The following is a 23,584-nucleotide window of genomic DNA, read 5'->3' as shown; positions in this document are numbered from 1 at the left end:
AATAATGCTTTTGTTTTAAACTTGTTTGTAAAATAAACTTGTTTTCTATTCCAATGTATTGTTTCATATCATTGACATTTGAACCAGAACATTATGCAATTACTGAAACGTATCAAACAGAGCCTCAAATTATTGTATATATTCCAATGGCCAAGAGAGCAAATTTTGTCTATGGTGATGTGATGGCCTTAACGTTGGTTTAATTAAACCAACGTTATTTTGGAAATAAGTGGCGGTGGCAGAAGATCTTGGTAGGAGGGGAGGAGGAAAAGACAAAGTGGGATGGGAGAAAAAGACAATGAAAAAAAAATTGTGGGCATCCCACGTGTCTATCATGCCCGTTCGTTATCTCTTGATGAAACGATCGCATTTCGTGACAAGATGGTCGCCTGTGTTGGTTTTAAAAGTAATTTCCTGTTGGCGCCACGTACTATGTATGGTCGAGATGATTAAATGACGAAACAAAATTAAAACATATTATTTTTTAAATAAGTTGTGAAAGTTTGCATTTAAATTTGACCCTAAACTTAAATAAATATCATAATTTTAATCTCTAAATAAAAATATCTAAAAAAAAACTCACTAATTTAATAAAAATCAAAATTTTCACATTGTTACACAAAATCTCCTTTAAATAACTCTACCAAAACTTATCAATTTAAGTAAAAGTAAACCATCAAACTCTAATATTTTATCAATTATTTCATAATTATACCTATTTTCTAACTCATTTAACAAATAAGAATATTTTTCACAAAAATTTCAAATGAAAATCGATTCAAGAATAAAATTTACATGTGAAAATTTTATAACATTTGTGTAAAATACAAATGGATACAAATCACCATATTTTTATTTATTATATTTATATGCATTGGTGACCAGCACGAAATCCTTGGATATGCTACCGTCTCTAATCATATTATTATTTTTATGATATGATTCTATAAATGAGTAGATTATAGAATATGATAAATGTAGGTACGTAATCCAACATATTTTCAATAAAGTCAACTTGATTTGACATTAATATGCTTTAACATAAGATATTATATTATTTAATTAATATGCTGTTACATCGTAAGTTATCCACACGTAAGATGCTGATTCTTCCTTCACAATCTTTTCTCCACGTCTATCATTCATGGACACCTATTTTATTTTTTATTTTTTTAACTTTTGGTTATTGTAGTTTCAATTGCTAGATTTTTTTTATTTTTTATTCTGTATTTTGTATTTTTCACATCTCAATTGCTAGATTTTCATATAACTATAAATGTATCACTCAAATCGTAACAAAAAAATTTATGCGAGTTAAGTGGTAATTGATATATATCTCATACTAAGAGAGTGTGAATTCGATCATCCCCTCCTACATGATGTTGTACTAAAAAAAATAAACAAAAATTTTATATAATTTATGTTTTATCATCCACGTGAGATACAATCTCCCCAATTAACTTCATCAACTTTTAAATTATTATTTGATTATTTTTCTATGTTAAAGATTCAATTATTATTTCTATAGTAATGTAGAGATTAAAATGAAAAACATATACATATAAGTGTTTAGAATTTATAAAATTCCAATTTTTAGGTGTGCAATGTATCAGTAACGATAAATTAGTTCTTTTATGAATTGACTCATCTAATCTTTAATCTATTGTATGTTTAATATGTAGAGCATAAACCATATATTGCATTTTGTGAGACAATACGACTAAATCTTGAGTATAACACTTGTTGATATCATTTGCTAGAATAATTGATATCTTCCTATTTCTACAGTTGTATGATATGGTTCACTCTCAATTTCACTGGCACATGCATTTATTTTTAGTTTCACAAAAAAAAAATAACAATAATAGGGATGTGAACTTTATTTATATATCATATATCTAATAGAACTATGTTTACATTTTAATTAATATAGATATTTAAACGAACTATATTTGTTTAAAATATAGATTATTAACGTCTTTAACTAGTCTGATCTTGATATGGAGTGTCATCATTTCAATATCATTTTTTCACATTTTACCATAAGAATTTGATTTTAAAATTTATTAAAATGAAAATAAAGAAAATAGAAAGGTTATGAACTTTTTTTATAAATTATAAAGTATTTAATTGATCTCTAATCTTTAAATTTTGTGTCTAATTTATCACTTAACTTAAAAAAATGTCAAATAAATCTTTGAGTTTTTAATTTTGTGACTAACCAGTCTTTATATATTTTTAAAAATTTTAAAAATAAGGAATCAATTAGATATAAAATTGAATTTTGTAAGTAAAAAATCTTAAATTTTTAATTATAGATATAATAAATTATTTATGAATTTAAGAAAATATTGAATAAATCGATTTATTATATATAAATTAAAAGTTTGGAGCGTGTAGATACATGATTAGAAAAAATGGGTACTTTTTAAACGGATACTTTTTACAGGTTAAAGTTTTGTAATTTAACGAAAGTTGAAAACTTGACCAATAAAAAAAAGTATACTTTAATTGAAAAAGTAAAATTGAGTGTGTTAAATCATCACTTAATTAATTTATGTTTTTTTTGTTAAAAAAAAAAGTCCGGATCTAATAGTGGCAAATGGCAAACAGCTGGCTTGTCAGAGGCTCCACGTGGGCTCAAAGCGCCAACGGTTTCCATTTGCAAACTTGCAAGACTTTTCAAAGCCTTCCAGATTTGAAAAATAATTTTGAATAGGCTAAATTAAAAAGTTTCAAAAATATTACTATTCTTCATATTTTAATACTCTTTCACACACGTTTCACATGTACTTTTTTTTATTTGATTATTCACGAATAAGTGACTTTTGACGTTTATATCCCTATATCTGAGATATACATATTAATCTTAAAAAAAGTGGCTACTAAAGTTTAGTTCAATACTAATTGATATATATATCTAATCAATAATTCATGAATTCAATTTGTACACACCACTTATTATAATAAAAAAATCTAAAATGACGTAATAAATAATGTGAAAACTTTTCCAATATTTATCCAATTTTGTTATAATCACTCCTCTCACATGTTATAAATAAAAATCATCATTTATAATATCTTTGAAATAAATATTAGTTAATTTTTTTACCACTAGTTGGTTGCGGCAGAATGGAAATTGTATCTAATTTTGTAATAATCACTTGCCTCATTGGATCGCACCCGGCGGCTATAAATACACATGCCGATCCGTACCCAACTTCACCACCAAACAGCAATGGCTCCTTCTTCCCCTTCCACTTCCGTCTTCTTCTTCTTCTTCTCCTCCGTTCTGCTGCTGCTCGTCTCCACCTCCATAGCCGCGCCCACCCCGTCCTTCCGGCCCAAGGCCGTGGTTCTGCCCGTCACGAAAGACCCATCAGGCCAGTACATCACCCAGCTCCAGCAGCGCACCCCTCTGCTTCCGATCAAGCTGACCGTGGACCTCGGCGGGCAGTTCCTGTGGGTGGACTGCGACCGCTATGCCTCGTCCAGCTACAAGGCGGCCCGTTGCCGGTCCGCCCAGTGCTCCCTCGCCAAATCCAGCTCCTGCGGCGAGTGCTTCTCCGCCCCCAAGCCCGGCTGCAACAACAACACCTGCGGCCTCTTCCCCGGCAACACCATCATTCACCTCTCCACCAGCGGCGAGCTCGCCTCCGACGTCGTTTCGCTTTCCTCCACCGATGGCTTCAACCCAACACGGTAATTTCAATTCAACTCAACTAAACTACTTTCAAAATTAACTTAAAAGGTTAAAATATAGATTTATCTTCGATTTCCAGTTTTGGTTTGGCCTGTATTTTTTAAACATTTCTGTTGTCTATACTTTCTACTTTTATTCCTTTTAATCCCCTATTTTTTTAAAATACATTATTTTTATTTTTAATTCTAAAATTTTAACATAACCTCTATCCATAATAATTATTTTTAATATAAAATTATTGTTACATTTTTTATGGAATTACTATTGAAAAAATAGATTAAAAAATCTAATTAAACAATTAAAATAGTTATTTAAAGTACAACTAAAATAGATCTATTAAAAAATGTAGACAAAAATAAACCATAATTAAAATACATAATGATAGGGAGGAGATATTGTTTTAACCTTAATTTAACTCCCAAGTTTAATTATTTTATGCCCAAAGTAAAAAAAAAAAAAGATTTATACCCATTTTATTTATTTTTTTACAATTACATCCAATAGGCCTGTGTCGGTGCCGAAATTCCTCTTCGTGTGCGGCACGACGTTCCTTCTGGAAGGCCTCGCCGGCGGCGTGAGCGGCATGGCCGGATTCGGAAGGACCGCAATCTCCCTCCCGTCCCAATTCGCCGCCGCATTTAGCTTCAACAGAAAATTCGCCATCTGCCTCAGCGGCTCCACCAGATTCCCCGGCGTCATCTTCTCCGGCAACGGCCCCTACGGCTTCCTGCCCAACATCGAACTCTCCGATTCCCTCACCTACACCCCGCTCTTCATCAACCCCGTCAGCACCGCCGGCGTCTCCACCGAAGGCGAGAAATCCGCAGAGTATTTCATCGGCGTCAAATCCATCGTGTTCAACGGCAAGCCCCTCCCCATAAACGCCTCCCTCCTGGCCATCGACAGCGACGGCGTCGGCGGCACCAAGATCAGCACCGTCGACCGCTTTACCGTCTTGGAATCCTCCATCTACAACGCATTTTTGAAGGCCTTCACGACGGAGCTCCGGAAGGTTCCGAGAGTGGAGGCGGTGGCGCCGTTCGGAGCTTGTTACAAGACGGGCAGCTTCGGGAGCACGCGGCTGGGGCCCGGCGTGCCCTCCATCGACTTGATTCTGCAGAACAAAAAGGTGATTTGGAGAATCTTCGGAGCAAACTCGATGGTGCAGGTGAACGACGACGTTTTGTGCCTTGGGTTCGTGGACGGAGGGGCAAATGCGAGAACTTCTATTGTTATTGGGGCGCACCAGATTGAAAATAATTTGCTGGAGTTTGATTTGGCCACTTCCAGGCTTGGATTTAGCTCCCTTCTCTTTGGTCGGAGGACTACCTGCGCTAATTTCAATTTCACGTCCAAAGCTTGATTAAAATAACAAAATTAATAAATTAATAAATTTGAGTTCAAAAGTTTAAAACCCATCCATAAATATTGTATTTTGGCATTATGTGAGACGCTTTTATTTTATTTTTAATATTATGTGTTGGTTGTGAATTACATTTCATTCGAGATTCGGATAAAGTGGTGGCATTATTATAATTAAATACAACGTACCGACCGGATTTACGGAAATCTATGTTTTTCATTAGTTTTTTAATGGTTAATCCTACTCTTTTGTCGTTTTATTTTTACTTAATTTTTTTTCTTTTTCGTTCTTCTAAATTAACAATAATTTTTTAAAAATAATAATAAAAAAACAATTTATCATCATTCTTGTCCTTTGGGCTTACTAAAGGCCATTGCCACTTAAACGAGCAACAAGGTTTTAATTCAAAATTTAAAATTAGATTAATTTATGTGTTAACCAATGTAACTTGTTAAGTTTCCGTTTAAATTAAATGTCTTATTATATACTTTATTACTAAATTGTAATAAGGGCTAGAAATGGTAATAAAATTTTCAGAAATGGATGGGAGTGTTCGTTTAATTTTAACATTATCATAATTTACATCTAACCATATTTAATATTTTTTTATTATATTTAATCTTGATTATTAACACTAAATTAAAGTGAGAATATAAAGCTTTAAACGTGTGTAAAGGCGTTAAAGCGAGTATAGCTCAACTGTAATTGACATATATCTCTAACTCAAAAGATTTTGAGTTTGATTCCCACTCCACATGTTGTACTAAAAAAAGTAAATGTGGGTAAACGAGATGGCGATTTATCGTATAGAAGAAGAGATCCGCGGACCTATTGATTGACCATAGATGCGACCGCCGGCATAACCATAAAAAAGATCATTAAAAAAGCGTGAGCCGTTATTAAAACATTATAAAGTTGATGATTCCCACCAAGAATTTGATCGCCGGGTCGTGCTTCCTGGCAAGATCAGATCAAGAATAGCCAAAGGCTAGGAAAGCACAGTCAGACTAGTGCCACGCCGACTTTCCCAAATGCCCACCACCGGCCCAGAAAAAGAAGTTGGCTTATTGAATGCAACAAGAGAGGGCTCCCGGATCAAGGAGCACGTATAGAAAGAGGTCTTTTATGATGCGGCGGCGGACCGACAAACTGGAAAAACAGCTATAGCTATCGATACCATATTAAACCAAAAGCAAATGAACTATTTCTTCTGTATTGAGGATCATCGAAATAAGCAAGAATACTATTTCTACGAAAAATACCATTTATGGGTATTTCAATCGAAATATCGGAAGGGGGCGGTAGCTCTTTTTCTCATTCTTGAAGTGATTCAAATTGAATGATGAATCCATTTCTTCGCCTCTTTGCCAATAAATCATAATTACCGTGGAAAATAGCAGGATATGTGAGATTACATTGACCCGTACATAGGATTGGATTAAGTTCTGAATAATCAGGAATTACGCTTTCGTTTTTACCAGAGAGATCTGAACTATAAAATTTTTGTCTCACTTTATCGTTAGGTCACACGTGTAAAGTAAGTACCACACATATCATAAAAAATAAGTTAACTTTAATTATTAAACATCAACTAGCTAATTATTTATTCATTTGGAATATTAAAACATCTATCTATGAATTATCACATTGACATGGGATTTTTTTAAAAAAACAAATGACAAAAGTAGGTAGGATCAAAACACATTCCAAAAATAGGGTAGGTAAATCGCAGCCGTTGGCTGTGATTTCAAGAAATCGCGACCGTTGTGCGCGATTTAGCACGAAATCGCGGCCTATGACCACGATTTTAGCCTTGGCTGCGACTTCCATTCTGAAGCAAGTCGCAGCCGTTGGGGACAAAATTGCTAGGGTTTTGGTGGGGACAAAATTGTCTCCACCCGTGACCCCCTCCCCCATTTTTACTTTTTCTTTCTTTCCTCCATGGTCCCCCCTCCCTCAATAAAAAATATATATGAAAACTCACTAAAAAAAAAGTGAAAAATGTTTGGAAGGAAGTCGCATGCATCGCGGAAAAAAAAAGAAAAGAAAAATGTGTGGAAGTCGCGTGCGTTGGACGCGACTTCAAGGGGAAGTCGCTAGCATCAGCTGCGATTTCCGTGGACGCAACTTCCACGTCAATAACACCTCACCCGCCACATAGACAATACACGTTGCACGGAAGTAGCGTCCATTGTATGCGAGTTTTGACCCCTCCTTTGACCCAACCTATTTTTGTCAATAGTTTCAAAAACCTAAATTACTTTTGTATTTATTTATTTAATTTACATTTATTTAGTTATTATTTTTAATTAACATTATTTTTGTAATTTCTTTTTAAAATGTCATTATTTTAAAACTTAACCCCATTGACATGGAGAATATAATGTTAGTATTATTAATTGTAGGGTTTGTAAAAGAAAGAAAAAAAAGCGTTGTCGATAACCCTTTTGTTTTATGTTTGTTTTAGAAAAAAATTGTTTTTTACAATTTTATTTGTAATTTTCACATTTTTAATAGCATATTGGAATTCTAAGTCAACTATTGAAAATAAACACAAGTTTTCGAAATTCTTTTCCCTCAATATTTTCAAATTTTGATTTTGAAAATATTTATTAAAACTATATAAGACTGTCATAAAAATAAAAAAAAATTATAAAAAATAAAAGTGAGATCCAACTAGTTTTTTTTTTAATCTAACAAACGTTATATATAATAGTGAATCCAGTTGTGTCAAGATACAGACTACAGTAGTCATGACATTTATTATTATATTTTTTAAAAAAAAAAGTCCATTTATTAAAAAATTCTAACAAATTCAAAGTTTTTTTTTTTCTCAAGATAATTAGCGCGCTTGCTAGAAATTGTAATGGAAGAATCAATCGAAATAAATAAAATCAATGAAATGGTAAAAGTATAATGAATATTAATAGAGAGAAAATAATAATGTAAAGATTCAAACATAAAACCTATCATTCTTATAATTAAACTACCAATGAACTAAAAAAATTAACGAATTATAATAAATTTAAATATATGTGTTAGATATCTAACGAATATATTTAAATAATTGAAATTCTTTTTAATTACATTTTGTATTTTTCATCGTTGCTCAAAATCTCGTGTTTTAAAATGAAAAGCTCCCTTATTCTAAGATTATGTTTTAAATTTGTAATAAAAAAAATTGGACTTGTTAGTCCATATTATTAATTAAATTTCAGAGATATTCATGTGTCCCTCGAACGAGTCGCTTCGCCAAAGAACAAATGAGCCTGCAACCAGAAAACTCGACACTGATGCAGTGTTCCGCTTAATACACTACAACGCTCAAGTCAGTAATCACGTCGTGTTGTACGACGCCTGACAGGAGTGTATGCCCTTGACAATGGATTGAACGCTCCTCCACTTGCAGGCCTGCAGCCTACCACCTGCCACCAGCAGGCCGCGAGGCTAGACGTGCTCCCATATTGTGGGAGTGGTGGTCCTCTCCCCTACCTTTGCAGTGTACGGTACGTAACCACCATGTTGTCCTACGCCTCTTTGTAGTTGACACGCATCCTGCTCGATTTTGACCCTTAACACATATCATAGTTTAAAAATGAGTAACTATTCTTTCTCAAATTTCAAATTTCATTTTAGTTTCTAAATTTTATATTATGTACACAATGTTAAGGATCTGTTGAGAAGATAAAAGACTTAACTATTATAGATCAGTGACTGATCTTATTGTCAATTGGTTTTGACATGAAACTCATAAATATCTATATGATATAAGAACCAACAAATTTAAATAAGCATCCAATTTAGAAATGAGATCGAGTTAAGATTAATGAATCCAAAAGAGGCATAATCTTAAAGGACATGTTAAAGATTTAAATATAAGTGGGTTATTCTCGGTGAGAGAGTATTTTTAATTTGTCTGGTAAAAATTTCCCAATACTCGAAAATATCATAATTGCCAATTGCCATATCTACAACTTATCATCGTTTAACTAAACAACTTATTTAATATTTACCGATTATTCCTATCGTTATCCCCGTATCTTATAAACAATGACTAATCATTGTATTTTTTATAACGGTTTTTTTTTTTGTTTTTTGTGAAGACAATATAATCAATATATTTAAACGAATAAAAAGTTTGAATATGAAATGTCCACCGACCAATGTAAAGTTTCTGATTGAAAAATATGGATGCAAGAAATATACGAGAGGGGTTGCTGAAGTTAATTTAATTAATATTCACTAAACAAGTTATAAAATTTAAATTAAGACAATTATACGTGAGTTATAGATAGAGGTATATTTCCTAGTCCAATATGTGGAGGTGGAGGTGAGATTTGAGCTCATACCGTTTTGTCTTAGATTTGTTCTCGCAATTTCATAGTACAATATGTTGGAGAGGAGATTCGAACTCGCAATCTCATGATTAGAGGTATATTTCAATTACCACTGAGTTGTACTCGCTTATCCTTTTTCTAGAGCTAGGCTATCTTTCTTCAAGTGAGAGATCGGATCGTGAAACCTCCGCCTTTGGGCTCCTCTGAAATCCTATGCTCATGTCTTTATCCTAAGGGCTATAGAACTATCTCTGGCAAGCATTAAGCCGTCGAACTGCCGACTCTAGTTGCTTCTACGTGCTATATTCTCTTCGCCTAACACATTCAACTACCTTTTCTTGCAACGAGTTCGACTGCAGCTCACATTTTGTTTATAATCTCTTTTTATGTGGCTCCCCTTCAGGTTCGGTTCTTCTTAGTTGGAACCTCGAACTTAGACCACCTACGCGCTGGTAAACGAAAACCACCTCGACCAGATCAGAGTAAACAAGAATGTCGATCAGGCCCCTTGCCTTGAAAGAATTCACACGCGGCCACCTGCTTTCCCAAAATAAGGGGAGATCCGCTGCTTACTGTTCACGGAAACATCCGACCTATACGAGAGTCAAGTCGTCCACGTATCTTTCTGATCTCCTTTCCTTCTATTTATCTGATTTTTGACTTTGACTCATTCTCAAAACTCAAAGGAGATGTTTTCGGATTTCTAAACGAATGAACAAATTAATTTAGAAGAAAATCTTGATTTTTTAAAAGATACGACAGATGAAGGCATTCAAGAGTCGATTTTAAATTATTTTAATGAAAATTTCAAATACTTGTTGCAAAAGGAATATAAACGTTGACCAACAATTATTATGCTTTCTTCCTTCCATTACGTAATTTACTGGGTCGCTTTTATTAATAATGTTAATAATAAAAGTTATTTTTAAAATATTATATTTTAATTAAAAATGTTTAAAATATGATATGTTTTGAAACTTTTTTAAAAATATAGTAGTTTTAAAAAAGTGAAGGGTGATCGTCTCTTGAATAGACGACCATTTAGACGTGGCGCCACGCGTAAATTTTTTTAAAAAATTTGAATCTTAGGTCATGCATTTTTCTTTTTTATAATCATTAACCATCATCTCTTTTTTTTTGAAAAAAAACGCGTGACTTAAGATTCGAATTTAGGACGGGAGAGATATAGAGCAGTAGTACATCCACTACACTACTCAGGAATGTTTTTGAATTAAAGCTACTAAATAATATATAATATAAAACATTATACTTTTTTTTTTCAGAAATAAACCGACCGGGTGGTCGTCTCTCGAAAGAGACCATCCCACATGGTCAAGAGACGACCAACATTCAAATTTTTTAAAAAAATTTACGTAGCGCCCGCGTGGCGCCACGTCTAAATGGTCGTAAGAGACGACCAACTTTCAGTTTTTTAAAACTACAATATTTTTAAAATAAGTTTCAAAATCTACAATATTTTTAATATTTTTAATTAAACAACTATATTTTTAAAATAAGTTTCATTTACAACAATATTAAAAAAAACCGGGTAATTTACTTGTACGATTTAGCAAATAAAGTCAGTTTTTCTAAACTCTTACAGCTGGCACTCCACGTGGCATCCTCCATTTTAACATGACCATGATTTTCTATTGGATAAATGTGTAATTAAGTTTCTTATTTTAATTTAATAAATTAAAGATACTCACTCATTAATAAAAAAAAAAAGAATGAAAGAATTGCAAAAGAAGTCAAATAAAAATATTTTAGCGATTGACAACAACACTTTAAAAAAATAATAATCTGTTACATCCATTGAGTCATTGACCATACAAAGTTAGTTCAAAAAAATGTTGTAATACATGAAAATTAAGTTAAATTAAGAACCAGAGGAATTAAGAGATATAATGATAAATAAACTTTTCGTTGACAATTTCTATTGAAATTTATTACAAAATGACCAAATTAATAACTATCAATACATGGATAAAAATTGGAATTTGAATAAATTTAATTCCTGGTATAAAAAAAAGGAGGAGATAGGCATGAATCTATATGCATCAGAAAAGAACGTTGAGTAATTCACCTTTGCCGAGCATGTTGTGCTATAAATAGACTCGGACCAGTTTACAAAATGCAGCTCCTCAACCTTTGAAGCCATAGCTAGTAATAGTATAGCTCCTCAAACCTCCAATGGCTTCCTTCATCCATTTTCAGCCATTTTTGTCCTTCACATTCTTCTTCATCTTCTTCTTCTTCTTCTTCACCTCCATTTCTGCAACTACCTCTTTCCGGCCCAAATCACTGGTTCTTCCGGTCATCAAGGACCCATCTCTTCAGTACATAACCCAACTCCGTCAAAGAACCCCATTCGTCCCCTTAAAATTGACCGTCGACCTGGGCGGCCAGTTCCTCTGGGTTGACTGCAATCACAGCTACGTTTCCTCCACCTACAAACCGGCCCGTTGCCGGTCGGCCCAGTGCTCACTCGCCAACTCCCGCACGTGCGGCGAGTGCTTCTCACCGCCCAAGCCCGGCTGCAACAACGACACGTGCAGCCACCTCCCCGACAACACCGTCGTCGGCCTCGGCACCATTGGGGAAGTCGCATCCGACGTCGTTTCGCTCCAGTCCTCCGACGGGTCCAATCCGGGTCGGGTCGTCTCAATTCCGAATTTCCTCTTCGTCTGCGGCACCACTTTTCTGTTGGAAGGCCTAGCCGGCGGCGTCCACGGCATGGCCGGGTTCGGCAGGACCCGAATCTCTCTGCCGCCACAATTCTCCGCCGCCTTCAGTTTCAACAGAAAATTCGCCGTCTGCTTGAGCTCCTCCACGGCGGCCCCCGGCGCCATCTTCTTCGGCGGCAACGGTTCTTACTTTCTGCTACCCAACATCGAAATCTCGACTCTCATTTACACCCCACTTCTGATCAACCCCGTCAGCACCGCCGGAGCTTTCTTCGACGGCGACCGTTCGGCGGAATATTTCATCGGCGTCAAATCAATTTTAATCGCCGAAAAAAACGTCCCCCTCAACAATTCCCTCCTCAAAATCGACAGCCACGGAATCGGCGGAACGAAAATCAGCACCGTCAATCCGTACACGGTCTTGGAATCCTCAATTTACAACGCCGTCGTCAAAATTTTCGTGGAGCAGCTGCGGCTGCAGGGGGAGGAAATATTCGGAGAGTAGCGGCGGTGGCGCCGTTCGGGGCATGCTTCGACGGGAAGAACATAAGTAGTACACGCGTGGGGCCGGCGGTGCCGACGATCGATTTGGTGCTGCAGAGCAAGAAAGTGATTTGGAGGATTTTTGGGGCGAATTCGATGGTGGAGGTGAACGGCGGCGTTTTGTGCTTGGGATTTGTGGACGGCGGCGTGAATCCGAGGACCGCCATTGTCATCGGCGCGCATCAGATTGAAGATAATTTGCTGGAGTTTGATTTGGCGAGTTCCAGGCTTGGGTTCTCGTCTACTCTGCTTTTCCGGCAGACTACTTGTGCCAATTTCAATTTTACTTCTAATGCTTAGAGATGAACAAATAAGATTTGATTTTAAGTGCGTGTGATTCCATTTCTGTGTGAGTGATGGTGAATGTTGTTGAATGAATGTTTGTATGTAATAATATGTATATATTTGTGTACAAATAAAGGAAACAAATGGGGATTGTTGTCGTGTTTATTGTTTGAAATTTGGAGCTATTTTTATTTAGAATACAATCTATGGGTGTGTTTAGTTAGAGCAGAGTCTCCGGCTACCAAGAAAGTACAAACCTTACTAGATAGAGGTAAGTTGAAGAAGGGTTTGGGATCTGAGGACCTATCAGAGCAGGGAATTTTAACTACCTTGATAGTCGGGAAGAATCTTAGACTTCCGCTTGGGTCCCACAATCCAATAACTTCAACCAAAACTACATTACTTTCATCAATTTAATAACTGTAATCATTTTAATACATTTACTTTTAAATGAGCAACAATTTAGTCTTCAAATTTAGCATCTAATAATGTAGTCTCTGTTGTTTCAAATTTGTAACCATTTGGTATTTGAAAATTTTTCTTTTAAGTTTCTTATTTATATATAGATTGATTAAATTGAAGTTTCTTATATATATATAGATTGATTAAACTGATGAGAGATCAAATGTGTTTATAAATTACAAATACTATATCATTATAGGATAAAAATCAACACTTAATTTTGATAAGAATTTTTACGACTAAATTTTTACAATATTTGACCTACATGGATTAAATTATTACCAATTTAAAAATACGTAGACTAAATCATTATAAATTTAAGTTCAAAGATTAAATCATTAGTTCAACGAAAACACAGAGATGAAAGGTATTTTTTAACAAAATAAAATATTTATAACAAGGTTACATTACAATTGTGGAGTAAGATCTTCAACCCTATACTCGAAGTTACTAGCATTTTAATGGCAAATTAAATAAAATTGCTAATATATTAACCAAGAAATTAATAAAGTAAAGATCGAACTCATAGCCCTCGGAAATATATGTCAATTACCATTAAACCTGTGTTCGTTTTTGCTATATTTTTGAAGTTTTAATGGAAACATTTGATTTATATTTTAATTAATCATGTAAATGTTACTGTTTAATATTTTAATTAATTAGTTCATTTTGTTTTTGTAATAATAATTAATTCATTTAAAATATTTTTTATTTACTTTTTTTCTTAAAACTAAATCCAGTCTTATTCTCTACGGGATCCAAAAAGAACTTTTAGGTCTGTTTTTCGATTCCGATAAATGCACGTCTGAGTTCGAAATTATATTAACTTTAGACAGTAACCAACAAACATACGATATACCACCATATTATTTTCAACATTATTTTCAAGGTAGTCGTCCTTTTCACGGTCACAACAGCATTCTTTTCATCCTAATCTTCATTCTATCCTAATAAATTATTTGGGGTTAAGAAAAGACACTACAAGGAAACAAAAAAATAAAAATAAAAGAGTTTGAAACATCATGAAAATCATGCTTCCAACTACTCATCAACAAACAAGCCAACCAAAAGCACCTGCCCACAAACACAAAATGGCCTCAAATGAACCCAATCACCCCACAAAAACACACCCCGCCGCTGCTCATGGACCCCAATCCGGCGCGCCCCGTAAATGCTGATCTGCTTTCCTCATAACAAACTAAAACAAAGGCCTTGAATTCAACATGAATCTTATAATCTTGTATGTTTTGTTGCAGGTTTTGGCTGAGATGGTTGGGAGTTTTCTGCTGATGGTCTGCGTGTGTGGTACCACGGCCAGCGCTGGACTGATGGGTCTGTTCGACTACGCCGTCGCGGCCGGTTTAACGGTCGGCGTTTTGACGTTCTCCTTCCGCCCCATTTCCGGTGCTCATTTCAATCCTGCCATCACTCTTGCATCCGCCATTTTTTCTCACTTCCCATGGTCCCTGGTAATGCCCTACGCAGTGGCACAAACCACAGGCTGTGTGATGGCTACATATGCAGGAATGTTCATATACAACATCAAGCCACAACAATTGACCACTCGACCATTTCAGCCCACAATTTCTGCATTCCTCGTTGAGCTTCTCGCAGCCTTCATTCTCATGTTCCTCGTTTCTTCCTTGGCCCATCATCAACACCAATCAGTAAGCAAGTAAATCAATTTATTAATTAAATGTTAAATTAGAGCCGTCGTGATTTGGGCTTTGTTGGGCCGAATTTGGTGTGATGCAGGTTGGTCAGTTCTCTGGCTTTGTCATTGGAATGGCCATTGGGCTTGCTGTGCTCATCACAGGGTAGGTGCCGCCCCATTTTCCTCTCTCTCTTTAAAATACTCTCCAATTTATTTGCCAATTTCCAATTCCATCCCTCGTGTTTAATTAAGGCATTTATCTATATCTTATCTACACATTTGATGGACTAAAAATAAATTTTTTTTAGAAAACGGCTAAAAAATAAAGTTACTCAATGTTAAAGTAAATAAAGTGACTTCACCCTCGTTATTGGGCCGACCCAATCTAAAAAATAAAAGGCTCGAGTTCGACCTTAGCCCAACTGCTATGAGCTTCAAGTATTGTTTAGGTCGACCCCGACCCAACTTCTAAGACTTAGACCCATGACCCAATCTATGGCCTAAGTCAATGAACTAAAGTTGGATCAGCTTGAATTAACCCTTTGAATCGGATCAAACTAGCCCATATAATAAGTTATTTTTTTAAAATCAAATTGTTTATTTTAGGTTTAAAGTAACAAATTATATTATTATATTAATATAAAACACATTTAGAGGAATTAGAATTACACTACAGAACAAGGTTAAATACTTATTAATTATATATTAATAATCAATACATGTATATATAGTTACAATATATAAGAGTAATATTTGATTATATTAATTGAAGTTTAGGGCTGGTCCATTTGGGTCAATCCAAATATGACAAACGGGTCGATGTATGGGCTAGTCAAATATGAAAAATAAAGATCCATATCCAGTCTAATTTATAGATGGGTTAAACTGTGTCAGGCCTATCAAATGTTGACTTTAGACCGGGTTGTATTGGGCCTTGATTGAGTTTGAGTCGACATTTGTGCTTCAGCGCCGATGATAAGGCTGAAAGTGAGTACATTTTTTAAACGAGTAAAGGAGGAGAAATAATGTATATTTGGTTTATTTTAGAATTATGTATGATTTTGTTCGGTAATGGGCTTTGGGCCAATTCAGGCCCATTTCTGGTGGATCAATGAATCCAGCAAGATCGTTAGGGCCGGCAATTGTTTCATGGGCTTTCGACGACATATGGATATACATTACAGCTCCGGTGATCGGAGCAGTTTCCGGTGCTTTCTTGTACGGCGTCCTCCGCCTTCGTCCCCCGCGGGCCAATTCTCCCTCCTCCGCTTCCACAACCAGACTTTTTCCTCGCTCCTCCTCAGCCAATGCATGTCTAATAATTACTTAGCAAATTATCATTTTGTTTAAGGCTATATTTGTAATTGCATTGGCTTGACCAATAACAAATTAGTTTTTGTTTTAAGATATGAATGCAATATTTTCATTTTAATTACGCCAATCTTTTCTTTTTAATTATTTTGAGTAGAATATGTGTGGGTAGAAGATCAAACTTACAACCTCTTTGTCGGCGATATATGTCAATTACCATTGAACTATGCCAATCTAAACCTATCTTAACAATTAATACATTAGTAACATTTTTTATAGGCTGAACTCACATTTGTAATAACGCTATTTTTTTTTAATAGAGATGACAAAACAAAGATGTTAAAATCTTCTTATGTAATTAAAATTTTTAAAATTTAACTTAAAAATAAACTCATAAGTTTCACGAGAGAAGGCCATGTATTGGAAAGTCCCTTTTTTTGTGGTATTGTTTTGAATATATCAACTCTCTCGTCTACCTCATATCATTTAATTTTGATAACAATTTTTCATAGCACTTTAAAACTATTTTTAATTAGTTAAAAACAAAAGAAATATTGCAATTAGGGTTTTGATGGAATTTAATTCATCAATAAAAGACAATCCAATCAAGATTCAACTTTATTGGATAGGGAAAAGTGTGTAGCAAGTTGTAGAAATGATAATTAAAAAAAAAAAAAAAACTCCATGAAAAATCCTAACCAAGAAGGGACAAACAAAGGCAATGATGCAAGATAGTTTTTGTGGATGGAGATTGCTTTCTACTTTTCCAACCAAACAATCTTATCTTCTTGAATTTAAGCCCAACCACTCACAATAACTGCTTCTTCACATTTTGGACTCTCCAAAAATGGTAAAAAAGGATTTAGAATTACACATATAACCATCCCCAAGAATTTCAAAAGTTAGAATTAGATTATATGCTTGTTTTGGATGGCCAAGCGTCGAAACATCTCTACTTATTTTTTAAAAAATCAGTAGTCTAACAATAAAAATCTTGTTTTGTTATATCCATCGAGAACAATAATCTTCTCAAACCCCAATAAGAAACATGATCCATGTTGGTGATATCAATGCCATTACCTTCTCAATTAAGAAATGGAAACCAATAAAATTTTTAACTTTCTTTCTTCTCTCTCATCAAGATCACATGAGGCCCTTTCACCATCAAGAAAAATGGTCCACTTATAGTTTTTAAAGGAAGAGATCACCAATACAATAAATTCTTCCCCCCAATCCATAACACAAACTTTGAGCTCCAAAAACCTTAAAACAAAATTGACCATTTCTTCAACTTGGGATGAAAGTGAAATTAATGACTAAGAAACCCCCTAAATTGGTTTCTTACTCAAACAAAATAAAAAATGGGTTTAAAGACCAAAATATTTTACATTTGGAGAGTATACAATTGGGAGTTCAAGTATCTTTCTCATTGGAAGTTTAGCTCAAGCCTTCTTTATGACCTAAAATATAGAACATGTCACTTTCCATAACCTTCCCCAACTGAAAATTGTCTATACATATGATAATGGGAATATTGAAAAACTATTATCTCAAGATTTTGAAGTTCTCTCGTATATCCTTACTTTAGACTTTCATTCTTGTGTCATATATATTTAGAATTGATAAATTACTAAAAAGGGCAATTTTTTTTTTCAACGACATATTAGGTGGGTATCCGAACACACGATATTTTGGTTGGATACATACTTTGGTTGAGCTAAAAAGTGAAAATATATATATATGAAATAACTAAATTAGAAAATATTGGATATAAAGAGAAAATATTAATGAGAGAAAATTTAGTAGAGATAGATTCACTACTTTTTAACAAAGAAAAAAAAATCTAAGAAGTTTTAGCTTCTAAAAAAAGGACAGTAGTCAAACAAAAGTATTTGTTGAGGTTTTAATCATTCAAATAATGCATTTGGGAGCTCCCAAGTAAATTACCTTTATTATTTAATTGCTAATATTTTGCAAGTATTTCTTTCATATTTAGATTAATAATTAATTCATATTTATTTTAATATTTTTGAGATATTGAACTGCTTTTATAAAGGAAATACATACCTTCAAAACACACCTTATTGAAAACAATAAAGAAAAAAAAAAGTCTATTTATTTGGCCTCAAACTCCTTGATAAATTCGAATTCTCTCTTAGACAAAAATAATTGAGTTCAAGATAAAAGTGGTAAAATATAAAGTTGAATTAACGTTGAACCACACCAACTAATTTAATAGAAACTAATTTTTATCAATGGTGACTAATTTGATTAGATATGTGAATGTAAATTGATCATGAAAATTCAAGTAACGATTCAGACAATAATCAATCAAATAGAATCATAAGCGTTCATGACAATACCAACTTTTAGAAAATCAGCAAGATTTTTTCATTATATTTAAACCCAATACTTTAGATTAAACTTTTATTCGAAGTTGGAAGTTGTTATCACTAAAGCCATCAGCTCCAACTTAGATTCAAATATGATGCAAAGAAAAGTGGTCCAATACAAATTTGAAGATGTGGTTGTCTTTGAAGAACACAAAAACAAGCCCTACCAATGGTTGCTTTCTATGGCATGGAGGATAAAATGGATATTGCCAATGTCATAATTCCAAGGTCAATGGAAACAATAAATAAATAAAAAAACAAGATGAAGATGTATGGCCCTTTCTCACCTATTTTATCCCAATAAATTTATTTTATTTATCCATTTATTTTGTCTCAATTAGGATATTGAATTTCGGTTAAAATAGTAGTTTTAGTCCTTTTACTTTCAGCTTTGGTTTATTTTTGGTTCATGTACTTTTAAAAGGTTCGTTTTTTATTCATGTACTGTCACTTTTAGTTCCTTTTAATCACTGTACTTTTAAAATATTCATTTTAGTTCGTATACTTTTAAAAAGTGATCATCATTCTACTTCCTCTTTGTAAAATTTTACACAATTTTTACATGTAATGGAAACTCTTTAGTATAAAGTAATATGTACCTTTAAAGACATATATTGATTGGAGTGTCAATTTGAAATTGTGATAAAAAAAATTGAGATTAAGAATAAAATTAAAGGTCGTGCACTCTTTAGAAGTAGAGCAAAATGAATCGAGGTTGAAAGTAAAGCAATCAAACTAGTATTTTAATCTTGAATTTTCGTCGCAACTCAACATTTTTATATGTCTATAAATTTGACGTTGACATAAAAAGTATATTGACAATTTTCAAAAAAAAAAAATATATTTATTTATTAATTTAAATATTTTTTTTAGGAATCTTTTCAATTGACATGAATATTTTATCAAAATTCCTATTGATATTTCTATCAAAGTCGATTTAAAACCTCTCTCAATCCATAGTGGTGGTAGTGGTTGGATTGTGCCCAAACCCTAATTTTTAATTTCCCTTCCTACCCCTCTCTTTCGAAGAAATTCAAATAAGTACCACAATTATTTTTATTTTGTCCTTTTCCGCTTTGTTAAGCTAATTATTAATTATATCATTATTTTTTTTATTGGCTGCTTTATATATAATTATTTGATTCTCTACTTTGACTCTCTCTACGTTTAATTTAGATTTTTTAAATTAAATTTGTTTTTGAAGTGACATTGGAAACTATGGGCCATAGCCCAAAACCGTGGACGTCGCCATCAGATATTGCATTATTACTTTTTTTTTTTTTTATAAATATCTATATCTATTTCTTGTACGTCATTTTCTTTTCTTTTCTTTTTCTTTTTTTAATTTCGGGGTACGTTTCTAATATAAAATTTTTAAAATGAGATGGATTCTAGAATATTTATCACAATTGGTTTGTCAAGATGATGTTTAAATATCATAATTTTTTTTAGGAAGGAAAAAGAAAGATATTGTTTTTTTTGTTTTTTTTATATTTAGGTGGCAAGATTTTTTTTTTCCCTACATAACAATTTTTATAATTTATGAAATTGTATTTCTATTTCTAATATTTATATAATTTTTTTTTAATTTTATCTTGAATGTTTCAAAAAGTTTGAGCTTCATAGAAGGTGTTTTTTTTTTTCCAATCAAGTCTTTGTTACGTTTTCTTGGAAGTGCTGGCTGTTTTACTTGATGTTAAATTTTGTTAACCAAGTAATTATGCAACAGTAAAATATATCTATTTAATTGAGTTTAAATATCCATAAAAGTAATTTCATTTTTTAAGAAGGTAAATCAAGAAAATTTGAAAATCCAGGGTTTCGGGATCTACAGATATTTTATTTTTAGTTTCTTTAAAAAAAGGAGAGATTTTTTTTTTTTTGGAAAATAACGAATAATTTCAAAAATTATTTATTGGATTTAAAATTAAATTAATATTTATAGGTACACGTCATTAAAATAATTGGAACGAACCCTAGAGTGAATCACTAAAATTTTATAGTCAATAAAAATACAGTCACGTCAAAAAATGAGCAAAAATTTTTAATATGTGTGTGGGCTAAGTACTTTTTTTTTTTTCCTTTTATTTCACTTTTATCCAGATGTTCACTTACATATTTGAAAACTAAATTAAAAGAAATGTAAAATCGATTTCAAAATGATTTCTTATACAATTTTACCTTTTTTGTGCACATTTAGGAACATCATGCAGCAGATGTGATCTTCGACAAATAAAATTCAGGGAATAAAAACTGCAAAATAAAATAAATTTGTAAGCATATCCTTACAAAGTCTTTCAAACAATATGCATATTAGTGAGATATGTAAGTACGCCAAGTTTCGTATCGAACGGAATTCAGACGTGCACTCTATGTTGGCGAGTGACTCCTCGTCACTTTGCACGTACACGCCTGTCAGACCAAGAATGCCTTAGAACGTACCTTAGGGAGAGGCATGGTGTCAGCTCTCCACCACCCCTTGGCCCTGTGGCTTAAGTGAACTATGCATGTGTCATGGCATGGACAAGTGTTGCAAGACCAAGGTCTTCGGCGTATTCGTTAGAGAATATGATATTTGAAACAAATTACTAATTTAAAATTTTTTTCTAATTAAGTATTTGATTTTTTTATTATTATTATTTGATTTTTTTTTTTTTTTTGAGATTGAAGAATGATTTGAGATATAAAAAAAAAATTAGATGTTATAAACTAAACTCTCAATTTGGATAACCCTAACTCCAACCTTCGTAACTCTAACTCCTTCTTCGCCATTTTGGATTGCACCCTCTTCGATTTCACACTATTCCTCTTCTCCTCCTCCTCCATCATCGCCTTCACGCTTCCGTTTATGTTCCTCATTTTCCAAGGCAAGCCACCCATTGTTACCATTGTTGAACCTTCTTCTGCTACCACCACCAATACTTGCTCCTAGACGAACTCAGGAACTAGAAAATCAAGATCCACGCTGCTAATAAACCTTCTATGTTTATGTTCCTCCAACTCAAACACGATGATGATGAAGAATTGATTGCCTCAATACGATTTGTTACCGTCATTGGTGAAAAGCTTGAAAATTATGGACATCAGCAAAATGTTTTGAAAACACCGTGGAAAAGGACGTTCTCAGTTTATAGTATTACTAATTGTTTATCTATTTAAGAATAGGATACTAGTTTAAAGTTTATAACAGTAATATTATTTTGAATTTTGAAACTTGAAAATGGCTTTTTATATTAAGCTTTATCTTTATAATTGTTGCAATCCTAAACTAGGAGGGTCAACGGAGTGGATCACACAATTATAATATCTTTAGGAAAATTAAGAAAATGTTATATTTTGTTAACCAAGTAATTTTTTTTTTTTTTTTGACGGAGGTTAACCAAGTAATTACGCAACAGTAAAAGATATCTATTTAATTGAGTTAAAATATCCCTAAAACTATTTTCATTTTTTTTAAGAAAGTAAATCAAGAAAAGTTGAAAATCCAGGCTTTCGGGATCGACAGATATTTATTTTTAGTTTCTTTACAAAACAAAAAAAAAAGGAGAGAAATTTTTGGAAAATAACGAATAATTTCTAAAATTATTTATTGGATTTAAAATTAAATTGATATTTATAGGTACACGTCATTAAAAGTAATTGTCACGGGCTCCACGTCTTGGACAAGTGCTTTACAGACTTACGACGTCACCAAATTATTTAATCTTTTATTAACTAATTTATGCTTTAAATATCTTTTTTTTTTAATTATTCATTGATGTGTATGATTATTAATTTATTTCCAAAAGTACCCCTAGAAATTCTATTTAATTAGTCGCTTTACCTTTTCAGAGCAAATGGCAAATATTGATGGCTTGAAGATTCAAATTCCTACATTACTTTTACATTCTAACCAAAAAAAAAAAAAAAGAAAAGAAAAGAACATTTATTCTTCCAACTTTTTTTCTTCTCTACTTTGATTCTTAAAAATTTTCTGTTATTTATTCTGTTTCATGCATCAATTATTCAATTTCAACAATTTATTAAAAAAATTATTTTTGTATAAATAAAAAAGTATGAATTCTTATTTTGTCTCGAAATTTTTAAATATTTTATTTCAACATTTCGTACCATTTAAATTAATTGAAATCTTACCAATTTTGCATGGTTTTGCATTTGATTTTATATGTGTCTTAAATATAGCCATGGATGACTTAAACTTTTTTTAAAAAAGTAAATACATTATCATAATTCAATGATAATGTCAAAACCAACTTGCATAAAAATTTTGAAATGAAAAGAAAAAATTATCAGATGCATTTAAACCTAAAAATGAAGATTCTTCAAAACCTGTTTCACTATTCAATATAATATGCAATACTATATTTGAAAATAATTGGTTTGGTTTTATTTGGTTTGAATTATATATATAAATAAATTATGGTAGTCAAATTAATGATTTAAGGTAAAATATATTTGGTTTAAGATTCTAAATGCAACACAAATTTAAAAAATGACAGTTTCATCATTGAACTTTATAAAAAAATTGCTGTTTGTGACATTTTTTTTAATATCATAATTAAAAAATAGATTAATATTCTACTATGATTCAATAAATTTTGTTTATCATGTCTTTTTTTTTTGGTCGCAGTTTATCACGTACTTCTAAATCAAAAAAATAATTCTTAGTAACCAAAATTTTTGAAAAAAAATTAATGGCTCTTAATGGCCGGTTGGCATATGGCTTTTAAATATCAATAAAAACCTCGTTTACTTTTTATTCCAGTGAGAGAAATTTTTATTGGTTATTGATGTTATTAATTATAGATTCAACAGTTCAGAAAAAAAAAAGAATTATCTACTTAAC

General features: G+C 32.6%; 3 protein-coding genes across 3 annotated transcripts; all 3 read left to right on the top strand.

Moving 5' to 3' along the window:
* The first annotated feature begins 3,209 nt into the window (after positions 1 to 3,209).
* Positions 3,210 to 5,204, top strand: LOC111009323 (putative aspartic proteinase GIP2). Its single transcript, XM_088124624.1, has 2 exons — positions 3,210 to 3,702; positions 4,208 to 5,204. The coding sequence occupies exons 1-2, from the start codon at positions 3,239 to 3,241 to the stop codon at positions 5,064 to 5,066; spliced, it is 1,323 nt and encodes a 440-aa protein (XP_087980750.1). The 5' UTR covers positions 3,210 to 3,238; the 3' UTR covers positions 5,067 to 5,204.
* A 6,156-nt stretch (positions 5,205 to 11,360) lies between these two features.
* On the top strand, positions 11,361 to 13,083 carry LOC148211174 (putative aspartic proteinase GIP2). Its single transcript, XM_088123650.1, is given in 2 exon segments — positions 11,361 to 12,541; positions 12,544 to 13,083. Coding segments are annotated over 2 exon segments (1,335 nt in total). The 5' UTR covers positions 11,361 to 11,596; the 3' UTR covers positions 12,934 to 13,083.
* Positions 13,084 to 14,237: 1,154 nt separating this feature from the next.
* On the top strand, positions 14,238 to 16,410 carry NIP7;1 (NOD26-like intrinsic protein 7;1). The gene is made up of 3 exons (XM_022282512.2): positions 14,238 to 15,047; positions 15,136 to 15,197; positions 16,127 to 16,410. Exons 1-3 carry the CDS (start codon positions 14,604 to 14,606, stop codon positions 16,362 to 16,364), a joined length of 744 nt encoding a protein of 247 aa, XP_022138204.1. The 5' UTR covers positions 14,238 to 14,603; the 3' UTR covers positions 16,365 to 16,410.
* The last annotated feature ends 7,174 nt before the right edge of the window (positions 16,411 to 23,584 follow it).

The sequence above is a fragment of the Momordica charantia genome (genome assembly GCF_013281855.1).
Source record: "Momordica charantia cultivar OHB3-1 chromosome 5 unlocalized genomic scaffold, Mcharantia_2.0 BLBB01000005.1, whole genome shotgun sequence".
NCBI classification, from domain to species: domain Eukaryota; kingdom Viridiplantae; phylum Streptophyta; class Magnoliopsida; order Cucurbitales; family Cucurbitaceae; genus Momordica; species Momordica charantia.
This window is presented reverse-complemented; position numbering and strand designations above follow the sequence as displayed.